At 41.3% G+C, this 13,882-nt stretch overlaps 1 protein-coding gene across 6 annotated transcripts in view; it reads right to left on the reverse strand.

Moving 5' to 3' along the window:
* Positions 1-13,882, reverse strand: part of ARHGEF28 (Rho guanine nucleotide exchange factor 28) — a 278,654-nt gene that overhangs the window by 227,596 nt on the left and 37,176 nt on the right. For all 6 annotated transcript variants that reach the window (XM_045197846.2, XM_045197847.2, XM_024563496.3 and 3 more), the window contains exon 2: positions 1,443-1,486. In XM_045197846.2, coding sequence (XP_045053781.2) covers positions 1,443-1,475 — 33 coding nt within the window. In that variant the 5' untranslated portion in view covers positions 1,476-1,486. The remainder of the gene's footprint in view (positions 1-1,442; positions 1,487-13,882) is intronic.

Below are 13,882 nucleotides of genomic sequence, written 5' to 3' on the forward strand. Positions count from 1 at the left end.
TATTTGGGTTGAGGTAGGGAAGCAGGGTAGAATGAACAGAGCTGAGGAGGAATAAAATACAAAAATAAAATAAATGAAACTTGGGGTACTTTACCAGTCGGCCTTGGACCAGCCCTTTTTAAATCTTCAGTTCCGGCTGGGCCGAGCCTAACTGTCTATGAACACATTTTACGACCCGCGAAGCCCAGCTGAAGAGAGTTCTACAGACCGCTGGGTAACCCAGGAGGCTTTTTTTTTTATTCTGACATCCATTTACTTGATCATTTTTTGCTACTCCAGAGAATACAGTGGGATGCATAATAGAGGAAAGGGGTGTGAGGACTTGAGTAACAAAGATTGGCAAGAGGAAGTGAATTAATACATTTTAATTGACTGAGGATTCTGATTAAACTTGTTCCAATTTCTTATATTGTTCTATTAAGGTCTAATCTGAATTGAGGTCATATCCTTTATACCAGATCCCGTACTCTTGCTGTAGTCCATGAGTGGATAACTCAACGACCACCTGAAACAGCAGTCCTCCTACACATATCCACACTCCCTCTCCCCACTGACACACCCACACCCCCACTGACACACCCACACACTCCCTCTCCCCACTGACACACCCCCACCCCCACTGACACACCCATACTCCCTCTCCCCACTGACACACCCACACTCCACTCCCCACCAACACACCTAAACTCTCTCTCCCCACTGACACCCCCACACCCCCACTGACACACCCACACTCCCTCTCCCCACTGACACACCCACACCCCCACTAACACACCCACACTCCCTGTCCCCACTGACACACCCACACTCCCTCTCCCCATCAAAACAGGCTCCAAGAGAAGAAGTTTTGTCTGAAATAAGATGGGAAGAGGAAGCTATCTGCCATTTTAAGAGAGGAGACAATAGGTCCACTCCCATTACCCCCGGATCTATCCTTAAGAGCAGAATCCTCCCTCAAACCGGAAGGCACATAGATTGGGCATCTCAATGGGCATCTCTGTCACCCAACCCCACTTAGACTATATCTATGCCCCAGCACTCTTCCCTTTGAATTTCAATTTCATGCTTTTAACCAACACAATTATTGCTGAACCTTCCCCTCAAAATACACACACAGAACATGCCCTTGGCTATTATCAGGATGTTATCATAAAATAATATACTTAAAAGCATATATATGAATAAAGTCTGAGTCCAGGACTTACACAGTTAAACAAAAAGTTACTCGGGGAAATATAATTAAAACCCAGACTTTGGAACCAGGAGCCAACCCGTTTTAAAAGGCTTTGTGCAAATACTTAAACTGGACAGTAGCACTGCGTGTTGTTTTACAAAAGCCTCAGTCCAGTAATGAGCAAAGCCTTTCTCCCCACCTCAGTCACATGGGTTTTGAGTCTAAGAACGGGCCACTTAAACCTGAAGCCCAGCGCTTAGGAACTTACGTAAAGAGGTACTTCGCTGCAGCTCAGCTCCATGGCTTCTGCATCTGCAAATAGGAAGAAGAGCATTTATTGCAGGAGTCCCCATGTGACCAGCCAACAGAACTACGTCCTACTCTTCAGTTACCAACATTGTTCAGGCAGGAGTAGTAACTCACTAGACAGGAACATTGCAGAGAAATGAGATGCTACCCGTATAAAATATCCCCCCTTTCTTATTTCATGTTAATTTCCACACACAAGGAAAACCTGACACCCCACCGACTACTCCCAGAATAAAAATTATATTTCAGAAAGGCAAGAAAAGTCAGCATAAGCATGTTAAAAGTTTCGCCTTAGTTATTCACGTGGATCACAGGCTTCTCTCAGACCAGAATCCACTTTGGCCGAACCAGGCAGGAGCCAAGGGTGACAAGACCATTCTACTGTAGATCTTAGGCAGGACCAGACATTTCAATCTGGGGGAACGCAGGCCGCTATCACACTAACCAACTTCCTCACAGCTGCATGCATCTCATCTGCCTCTGGGTGTGCCTGACCCTTTTACACCCACACCCTAAAACCAGCTTCCAGCTTCGGAGCAAAGGGAGCTATCACTCAAAAGGGAGCCACTGAAAGTTGTCAAATAGGTACAAACTTCCAGTTATGAAATAAGTTATAAGGATGCAATGTACAACATAGTGAGTACAGTTAATAATATTGTATTGCATATTTTAAAGTCGCTAAGGAAATGGATTATAAAATTTCTCATTACAAAGAAAATTCTGTCAGTATGTATGCTGGCGGCAGTTAACGAGCCTTATTGTGGTGATCATGTTGCAACACACACAAACATCAAATCATTATGTCGTACGCCTGAAACGAATAAGATGTTGTATGGCAATTATACCTCAATAAAAAAAATTGGGAAGGAAACTTCACTGAACACTACAATGAGGCCCAGCCCTCAAGGTGCTCAGAGCTGGACAAAAGAGACCTACAGATGGGGAACAAGTGAAGAGTGGGCTGCAGGAGAATACTGAATGGGGCAGACGGGGAGACTCACCACCCCCCCTTCCCCGCCCCACAGAGAGCAGAAGTGGGACAAGCTGAGCCTGGCTCTGGTTCCTGGGCTGCAGCCCGTGACTGTAGTTTGGGGCCTTCTCTTAAGAAGGCAGGCACACAGCAATCCAAACTGTGACATTTAGTATAGTAATCCTCAGAGGACAAACTTGGCCAGGAGGAAAATATATAAAGTCCTGTATTTATTTTTTATAACATCTTTTAACTTAAGTTTCATTAATAATTTACATAAATGCTGGCACTGGCACCCTACTAGGTCACAAGTTCCATTTCATCAATCATCCTGAGAGAAGACGGAGGGTCCCCCAAGCTCAAGGGGTGGACATCGGAGCCCCTCCCTGGCCCTCATTTCCAGCACACTGTGCTGCGTGTGTGCCCACTTAAATGGATCATAAGCATCAGTTTTTACTGAATCTAACCTCACATATTAGATGAATGGCTTAAGAAGTCCAGGAAAGAAACTTCAAATTAAAGATAATACTAACAAGAATATGACAAAACTGAGACTCCCATTTCTAATATTAATTGCTTATCACTGTGAAATAAAGACTAATCCAATAGCAATGACAAGTAGATCCCCTGAAAATTAAAAATTATCAAGAAGGCACTTAAAATACGAATGTATATCCACCAGCAGATACCATGACTCCTTACCCTAAATGCACACTGTGTCTCAAGATATTAACAATATTTTCACTTACATTCATAGCCATGCCATGCACAACTCCACATCTTTACATTGCACTGAACTTGATGAAATTATAAATCATTCAACATTTCTACTTCACAGCATAAGAAATTCATTCTATAGGAAATGCAGTGATTTTTTAAAAGACTGAAATAGTATACCGAAAATAATAAAGCAACAAACTAAAGCGCATTCCTTTGTGAACAAAACTTTGAAGACTTGAAATTTTTAAGAAGTACACTAAAACAAATTAGGCAGTGAGGGGGCTTACCATACATTTATTTATATGATAGTACAGGTGTTTTCCACAACTAAGCATGAGATATTTATTAGATTTTGTTTGACAATAAAGTATATCAAAAACCACTTTTGATGAGAATATGAAGATGTATTTTGAGGAGTAAAAGCCCTGTCAACATTTCCTAGTGAAGTTGGGGAGAAAATAATTGGGAGCAATTTACATACATACTTGATAAAATAAACTTCAAGCTGAAAGATATATTCTCATTTGGATTTTCCCAAAATTAATTCCTCTTTTAGAGTAAAGAGCAGTAAGTTCTGTGCTCACCTGCGGAGCTGCATGGCTAAACCATTCTGTGCCTCCTTGTAAAACAACTTTAATAATTAAACCAGTTATATTTGCAAAGCAAGTTACAACTGCCTGAATTCTTCACACTGTAGCTTTTCCCTGTATATAATGTCAGGTTCTACACTGCATTTGTTTCCTAATGCTTGAGTTCTCCACCTGTAAATTTCAAATTTTCAGATTCAAGTACTTTTTTTTTTTTTTGCTTTAATCATACTGCATTTTTTTTAAATGTTTCCTAGGGAGGTAAAAGTAAAAATATTTCCAGTCTCGCTGGCAGACATCAGGGGATGGTTTGGGGTCTTGGTACACAGTCAACATTTTTAAGTTTGCTCCAAAAAGGGAAAAGAATCTTATGAAAAGAACATCAAGATACAATGTTTTAGGACTTTATGAGGACTAAATATCCCAATATCTTTGATCGCCAGTTAACTCAAAAGAAAAATAGACAATTTTAAACAGGTAAAAATATTTTAAGTTAAAGAGGAAAGAAAATATAACATTCAACTTATATAGAAAAAAAATCAGTTCTTGACTTCATGAAATTCTGAGTTTCTTAAGTTTTTGCATCTAAATGACGTATTCAAAGACTGATTCAGTATAAAACCCATGACTTAAATCTTGTCTTTGAACACACAATAGTCATTGGGTTGCATGTCTTTTACAAAACTATTAACAGGTAATGCTCGAAGAATATTTATCAAGACTATCAGTAACTACATTTGGAAGAAAAATGGCATGTTGGGCGCCATGCTAAGTCTTTTATGAATTTCATCTCGGAGACTTCACACAACAGCCTTGCGAGGAACATGGAGGAAGTTTGAGGTACGTGACTCTTCATTTACAAGTCCATGCAATTACAGGTTACACTGAGAAGCAAAAATTACCTAAACATAAATTAAAAAAAAAATAAACTGACCACTTATAAAATTACAAGCAACTTCCTCCCCCATTCATTCTCCACCCACCCTTAATGTTAGCATCTACCATATTTTTCAGACTATAAGACTCACCGAACCACAAGACACACCTAGGTTTTAGAGGAGGAAAATAGGGGGAAAAAACCCCACTCCACCGCTGCTGTCCCCTCTCCCCCACGAGCCAGGTAAGCTATATTTGGACTATAATACGCACCCCCATTTTCCTCCCAAATTTGGTGGGGGAGGGCATCTTACAGTCTGAAAAATACGGTACTCTTCAGCCATTCCATCTTGTACATCAACAGATTTTTTTTGTAGCTAATTGTTTTGATTATCTTTTGGTTATCAGATGTTGTAAGTAAAATACAAATCAACTTAAAACAAAATTGGAAATCTTTTTTTTTTTAAGCCTGAAATAAAGTTAAAGCTGAGAAAGTATGTTTGAGTACTGGGGACCTCTCAAATAATGAAGCTACTGATCAATGAGGATGTGCCAGAAATCCATCAACAAATAAAGAAGACAAATCACAGTGAGAAAAGTCAATATAATAATTTCAGTATTACAGGAATAAGAGCACCTTCTACTCCCTACATTCTGAGAAAACAGAAGAAGTTCTTGACAGTCCTAATAAAAATGACCTCCATAACTGTTCTCTGAAAATCAAATGTGATAGCAGGAAATGTCTGTTAATTTTGTCCATAAAAATCATGACCCCCTCCCCCATTAATCACACAGACACAATTCATCTTATGTTCGTTCCCAGAATTAGCAGAGTACAAAACTAAGTTTGCATTAGGTCACACAGAACATGGCAGGGATTCCAGCAGGCACATCCAGAGCCTCCACGCCCAACCATGATGCTATGCTGCCTGTTGGCCAAAGAAATAAAACAAGTTTTCTAAAACAAACATGATGCTTCTTTTCATCATTTTAGTTTCCTTTTCAAAAACTAGAGCCCCAGGCAAATCCTTTTTCTCTCACTCTTTCCTATGAAATCTTGGTGCCATTTTAAGAAGCGTCCCTGATACCAGCTCTCAGAGAAGAGGAACTCCAGTGCGGTCTCCACTTCACACGTGAGGAAAGGAAAGCTCAGCAAAGTTACGCCCCTTGGCCTAGGCTGAGAAGCTAGAAGTGGTCGAACTGGCATGTGCTTCCAGCCCCTCTGACCCCAGAGCCCATGCTCTCCTCAGCTGCAGCACAAAGTCCTTTTGTAACATAAAGATGGTCTGAAAGACTGCGATATGCTTGGCTAAAAGGAAGCAAATGCCTGACAGTACAGGCTCAGGAACAGGTTGCATATGAACACCAGCTCTGCCAGGTTCTGTGTGACATTGGGCCAGTTATTTCATCTCCCTAAGCCAATGTAGAGCTAGTAACAGTACCTACCCTCATAAGATTGTTGTGAGCATTAAGATACCTGATAGAGCCATGGCCATGAGGCTCATTTGGTTGGAGCTTCATCCTGTGCACCAAAAATTTGTGGGTTCGATTCCCAGTCAGGGCACATATGGAAGGCAACCAATCAATGTTTCTCTCTCACATTCATTTCTCTCTCTCTCTCTCTCTCTCTCTCTCGCTCTCTCAAAATCAATGAACATATCACCAAGTGAGGATTTTAAAAAGAGATAGAGATTTAACAGCGTAAAAAATAATTGCCTCATAAGCACTCAATAGTAGCTGTACTTATTGCATATGTATTATTATTGTACATTAAACATACACAAAGGGTATTTTTTTAAAGCAATCAAGTCTATTTCAAATGAAATCACTCAGAGCCTCTAAGAATTAGACTGATTTAAATAATTCAGCAGTAATCAGGGCCAGGTGAGTCTGCAGCGAACCGACACAGCCCTGTCCCACCCTGACAGCCCACAGGGATCTCTAGGCATGGTGAATTCTGAAGAGCACTGGACCAGATACAATTGTGTTTGATTTTATAGAGCTGAATACTCCCCCTAGGATTTGAAAATTCAAAGGGCAGAGCAATTACTATTGGGGCAACTCTATTACCACCTCAGTTTGAAACCTCTGCACTTAGAGGAAAATGTTGATTCATCGCTCCATATACAAACCTGGGAGTGTAGAACTATAACTGTATTTCACAACTGTTATACGAACTGGAGAAGGAGGAAAACACAGTGAAACAACAGGGAGGTAAGGCCAAGTCTAAGTAAAAACCTTCAGTGCTAACGCAATGGAAATGGGTAAGGAGAGAGCATTTTGGAAATAAACCTACTGTTGAATACACAACAGTGCCTACAGACCTGCTTCAGAACAGAGTTATCCACCTGAGTCATGCAGCCCTAAGCAGCATTATTTGGAGAACTCAGAGTGTGGGAGATGTCTGAAGATTAGAAAGGAAACAGTAGTAACTATTCAATAGGATCTCATTAATTCCAACTACTGGGGGTGGTAGGGAGGTAGAAGGGGAGCCAGTCAGTCCGAAATGGTGCAGCCTAAGTTAGAGAATGTTTATAAAGCACAAAGAGGAACGTGAGCTAACTGCTAACAAAATGTTCCGCCAAAGCTGTCACATTCACTTTTCACAGAACTTACTTGCACACAAACTAAGCCCTTAAGAAGCTTTTTATAAATCAATTGAACATCCCCCTTTATAATCTCACTAATGCTGTTAACCCATTTAGTGTATCCTTCGTAGTCAACACAAATCTCAAGATGCAACCTGTCAAAGCATCAGTTTCCTCAGCAGCAACAGGCCTCTAAAGTCCTGTGTGTCCAGAAGTCAATCCCCTGTCGCTGTGTGCACAGCACACCATGCAGCCTGTCGCAGGAGGGATACTAATGTACTTGAAACACTGCCCCACCACTGATGAGCTCACAGTCTGGTTGGGATAACATCTACATCCACGAAAAGCTGAAGGTTTTAAAGGAGTAATAATACCATTGACCTGGCAGGATATGATAGCGTAGGGCGCGCATGAAGTAATAAATGAACTATATAATAGGAATCATGAAGGAAAACACAGATGCGTACTATTTTTAGGAAACACTTAAGAGTCCAATAGTTTGGAGTAATGGGTTTGGAAACACAAAGGAGTAAAGGTCATTGACCTCCTACTTTCATACATAATGCATCCCTAAAATACAGACAATAATCTGTGATAAAAGTGCACTACAGACTTACAGGCATCCAAAGTCCTTTGCCAGACACTTGGCAATAACATTCCTAATTGCAGTTGCCACTCGAGCAATATGAGGGTTGGGGCACTGAACCTCTGCACGGTCAAAAATGCATGTATAAATTTTGACTCCCCAAAAACTTGACTAAGAGCCTACTGTTGACCTGAAGCCTTACCTATAAGAGTCAATTAACACATATTTTGTATGTTATACAAGGTCTGCCCGGAAAAATTCCAGCCATTGTTAACATAATGAGAACAGTTTGTGTGACATCATGTAACCTGGCAGCCAAGGAGAGTGGACTGGAATGTGCATGCGTGAACAATGACAACTCCACTGTACTAGTCAGTGGGGGTCGTAGACACTGTTAAGTGAGCATGTGTACTGTGTGGGTATCACATTCAAAATGACTGAGCAAATAGAGCAATGAATCTGCATCAAATTTTGCATTAAGCTTGAACATTCCTCTGTGGAAGCTATTCAGATGATTCAGAAGTCTGCAGCTACGGGCAACTGGTGATTGGCAGCTTCATCACAACAACGCACCCACTCACACATCATGTCTCGTGCAGAGTTTTTTGGTGAAACATCAAATCATCCAGGTGACTCAGCCACCCTACAGCTCCGATATGACACCCTGCAACTTCTGGCTTTTCCCCAAACTAAAATCACCTTTGAAAGGGAAGAGATGTTGGATCATTGGTGAGATTCAGGAAAATACAGCAGGGCAGCTGATGGCGATTGGGAGAACTGTGTGAGGTTCCAAGGTACCTACTTTGAAGGGGACTGAGGCATCACTGTCCTATGTACAATGTTTCTTGTATCTTTGTCTTCTTCAACAAAATGTCTCTTTTTCGTATTACATGGCTATATAAACTATTACATGTGTATTATAAACTATATTCTTACAATGAAGTAACTAGAGAAAAATGTTACTAAAGAATGTCATAAGCAAGAGAAAATACATTTGCAGTACTTATTGAAAAAAATCCACATATAAGTGACCCACATATTTCAAACATGTTTTTCTTCTTTTTGATTTTAGAGAAAAAGAGGGAGGGAGAAAGGGAAGGAGAGACAGAAAGAGAGAGAGAGAAAGCAACATTGATTTGTTGCTCCACTTATTATCCATTCATTGGTTGATTCTTGTATGAGCCCTGACAAGGATCGAACCCATAACCTTGGCATATTGACACAAGACTCTGACCGACTGAGCTACCCTGCCAGGGCCCGAACCCATGTTTTTGAAGGGTTAGCTGTATGTGTTACCTTTTAGTCAGATTTTTCAACAAAATATCTTCCAGCTTTTTCTACTATGTGCTTATTTTATGCATTTCGTTCAGCAGGGAAGCAAATCAAGTTCAATGATGGCCCCACTGATACTGACTATTCTCTGCATGGGCATAGCTAATGACCATATCAAACTTATTAGACCCCTGCTTCTTCACCAGCATCCTATTTCTCTTATTTTCCACTCACTTCTATAAAGGAACTACAGCAAGGAAAATGACAAGTTACACAAAGAGAAGAGAGTCATGCTGGTAAAACTGAACTGGAAGGTGTGAAAGCCCACAAGTACATTCATTGGTGATGCCTAAAAGTCTGAACTCAGTATAAGAGAGATTGCTTTTTTACAGTGTAGCTGTTCAACCTACAAAAGTTAAAGCAGCAATCTACCTCCTAGAGTCAAGAAATGTGTTGCTGAGAAAGGGGCATTTGAGTTAAGTTCTCAGTAAAGTCTGGCAAAGAAGCTTGCTCTGCTGTTGTAGCCACAAGTTTTCTCACTTTCTACTTTGGTAACAGCAACTCTCCCTGGAGTCTTATATTGCTATAAGTTAATGCAACCGTGATTAAGGTATGAGTTCATAACATATGGTCCATCAATAGACTTTATACAGTCTGTGAACTCCATGAAATTAGATGCAAAGTTTTGTGTGCATGTGCATTTTTCTGACAAGAGTTTATAGCTTTCATTAGATTCTCAATGGACCATTGAACATGAAAAAGGCCAAGAAGTATTTTTGTTTTAATCATGCTAGACATCAAAGTTTAAAACTTGCTCTGTGAAAGCCCATGAGAGGGGGATGACAAGGCATGCTACAGACTGGGAGAAAATATCTAACAAATGGCTAGTATTTAGAATACGTAAATAACCCTCAAACAATCCAATTAGAAAACTGACAAAAGACAGGAACAGACATTTCACTAAAGAGGATACACAGATGGCAAACAAACACATGGAAAGATGTTCAACATCATTAGCCATTAGGGAAACGCAGATTAAATCCATAATGAGATATCAATCAATACATACCATTCAAACGGCTACAATAAAAAATAGTGGCAACCCGAAATGCTGGAGAGGATGTGGAGGAGATACAATCGCTCCTGTGTTGCTGGTGGGGATACAGAATGACACAGCCAGTCTCGAAAAGAGCTTGGCAGTTTCTTTTCTTTAAAAAAAAAAATATTGATTTTAGAGAGAGAGAAGAGAGAAAAACATCGATTTGTTGTTCTGCTTATGTGTGGATTCATTGGTCGATTCTTGCATGCGCCCTGATGGGGATCCTGCAACCTTGGCATACCGGGACAGCGCTCTAACCAAGTGAGCCGCCTGGCCAGGGCCAGCAGGTTCTGAACTAAACACACAGAGACGCCACTGCTGGGTATTTTCCCCACAGAGAAATATAAACTTAGGTTTACACAAAAACACGTGCATGATCGTCCACAGCAGCCTATTTGTAACAGTGAGAAACTAGAATGAGCCCAGGCGTCCTCTGACAGGGGAATGGCGAAACACTAGTGCAGGCGCTCGCCCTGTGCACGTGCATGCCACAGCAACGCTTGCTGCTCCGCAATGGTAGGGGCAACCTACTGACACACACCACGTGGATCAACCTCCAGAAAACAATGCCGAGTGACAAAAGCCAATCCCAAAGGTCACGGACTCTATAATCTCATTTATACAACATTTTTTAAATCCTCACCCAAAGATATGTTTATTGATTTTAGGAAGAGCAGGAAAGAGAGAAGGAGGGAGGGGGAGAGAGAAACATTGATCAGTTGCCTCCCATATGCACCCCAACCAGGGATTGAACCTGCAACCTTTTGGTGTACGGAACGACGCTCCAACCAACTGAGCTATCCAGACAGGGCCAATATTTTTTAAATGAAAAAAAAATTGTAGAAACAGAGGACAGATTAACAGTTGACAAGGGTTAAAAGAATATTGGGGGGAGAGAAATAAAATAAAAGGGCAACATGAGGGATCCTTGTGCTTTTAGAATTATTCAGGTGACAAAATGGTATAGAAATTTAAAGTTACACGGTGCTGATGCATATAAGTAAAGCTGGGAAACCTGAATAAGATGGGTACCTTGTATCAACGTCAATACTAATGGAGATACCACACACAGTTTTACAAAGTGTTACCATTGGGGGAAACTGGGCAGAGAATACAAAGTATCTCTGTATTAGTTCTTATAACTAAATGTGAATGTACAATTATCTCAAAATTGTCAATGGAAAAAATATCATGCTAGAATTTATGCGTCCTAAACAATTTTCACTCTTTTGTGGTGGCTACCCTAAATGGCTTCTCTCTCAATCTCTCCGCTCCCCCTCTCTCTGCATTTTCCAATGATATTGTCATTGCTAATAACATTTTTAGAATTTCTTTCCCAGCTTGTGGCATGTTTTGATTATTCTGCCTGGTAGCAAGGCTTTATCCCTTGATGTAAATTTAAATTTTTTAAATATCAAGAAATTCAGAACCACCCTAGGGAAGGAATGTGAGTTTTCTCCACCCTAGAGAGAAAAGGTGGGAAACATTATTTATGGGTGAAAACAAAGTAACTGCTTAATCACCAGACAGACTAGTTTTCTTTTGTGGAGTCATGGGCTTAATTTAAGGTCCAAGAGAAAAATCAGTTTTTCTGGTTGAAAAACTTTTCCTAGAGACAATGCGAAGCCACGGCCATCACTTTCCTAAGGTTGCCATTTCACGAGATTAACCCAGAGACTGCTGAACAAACAGACTGCAGAGAGGAGAAAGTGCAGGCAGAGAGAGCAGTTGGAAGAACAGGGACACAGAAAATTATCCTGATACCTGCGCGTGTTTCTAACCAGAGAGGGGTCCTCAGAAGTTAACGAGTCTGAGCTGAGGACATAGCCGGCACCCCTCATGGATTCCTTCTGTATTTCAGGCAAGAACTGTGGCTGTGTACCACCCTGCCTGTCCCCAGACCCAGCTAGGCTTCACACTCCTTGTAGGAAAGAAAAACTCTCCCTGTTATGAAAAATAAGACAATCTTTAACTAGAATAGCCAATCCTGGACTATAAAACTAATGTGGAAAACCTGGAGAAATTCTAGAATGATGCTTTAACATTTAGAATTATGACCTTAAAGCAAAAATTAGAAAAAAGTGAGTTTTAACCTTAGAAATATGACCAGTCTCTAAATGTTTAATTTAGTTCAGCACATTTACTTAGAACTTCCTACATGCTTAGTATTGGGTTTTTAAAAAATGTATATGTCCTATCCCTCTATTTGAAAAGAAAGGGTATACAGATGTGAAATACCTAAATAACAAGCTAAAGGAATAGACAACTAAATACCAAAGATAATATAAGCATTCACTTTCCTACTGCCATTCATCACATATCTATTACATCCTAGGAACTGGAGATGAAAGGACGAATCCGTCCTGGAGGACCCGCCAGCATAGTGAGAGGGAGAAAAACAATGAGAATATAAAATATGTGTGTGGGGTTCTATGAGTACAAGGAGGCAGAAGCACTCCAATCAAGTCAGCAGCAGAGGTAGCGGGCATGGCTCCCTGGAAAAGACATGAGGCCTAAGCTGACCACTAGAGAGTAGAGTTGTTTTTAATCAGAGGCACTCTTACCCAGAAAGGCATTTGGAAATGGGGGTGGGGCACCATTTTCAGTTCCTACATGGACGGATTGGTGGGGCAGGGGAAGAGCAGAAGGGGTAAGGGAGCTACTCCTGGCGCTCAGCACCTAGGAACCATGGGCGCTAAGTGTCCTATAATGCCCAATCCACCCTGCACAAAGAATCACCCTCCCCAAATGCCAATGGAGATGCCTGTTGAAAACCGCTGATGCAGATGACAGATGTTCACCAGGTATACTAGGAAATGGGAGAGCATTTCAGGCAGAAGAAATAAGCACAACTACCTGGCAGCATGAAAGAAAAGCTTGTTCCTGGAGCTACAAACATCTCCAGGGCCACTGAAAAGGCGTGTGGGGAACACTGGTGGGAGAAAGGATGGAAACTTCTTCCATGCCCCAATGGCACGTCATACTAAGGGATGTGAACTTCAAGTCAGTGAGTGGCCTTAAGCAGAGCGTTTTAAAAAGCTCACTGTGGCAGCAGGTGGACAGCGCATTGGAAAGGGAGAGAGGGCAAAGTCATGGAAACCAAGTAAGGGGCCTTTGCTGTAGATCCAGTGAAGGACGTTGAGAGCCTGACTGAAAGCAACATCACAGGGAGGGCAAAGATAAATTTAAGAAAAGGACAAATAGACAGGCCTTGGTGCTTAACTAGATGCAGGGGCGAAGGACCAGGAGGAATCTAGTGTGACTCCTTGGTCCCTAGTTTGGGAAGCCAGGTAGCTAGTGCCACTGATAAAGGTGGGGAAAGTGGAAGGAGAAGCAGATGGGCTTGAAAAGAAAAAAAATGAGTATTATCCACAATGAGTTTGAGATGTGAGGATGGGCAACCGAGGCAGGTCAGAAACACAGATCTGAAGCTCAAGAAAGGAGCCTCGACTAGAGAGAAAGATCTTGATGGCACGGTACAGCAAAGTCGCGGGGAGTAACCTGATGATCAAGGGCACAGGTACTCACGAATTCAAAAGGGCTTAGAAGAAAACCTTGGAGAACTTGGAGAGAAACATGGAGGGAAAAGAGCTCACACACACACACACACACACACACACGGAAGAAGGAAGGAAGGAAGGAAGGAAAGAGAGACAGAGAAAGGAAGAAAAAGAAAACATGGAGAAAGAATAGGGAAATAA

This window comes from Desmodus rotundus, chromosome 1 (assembly GCF_022682495.2).
Source record: "Desmodus rotundus isolate HL8 chromosome 1, HLdesRot8A.1, whole genome shotgun sequence".
Taxonomy (NCBI): Eukaryota; Metazoa; Chordata; class Mammalia; order Chiroptera; family Phyllostomidae; genus Desmodus; species Desmodus rotundus.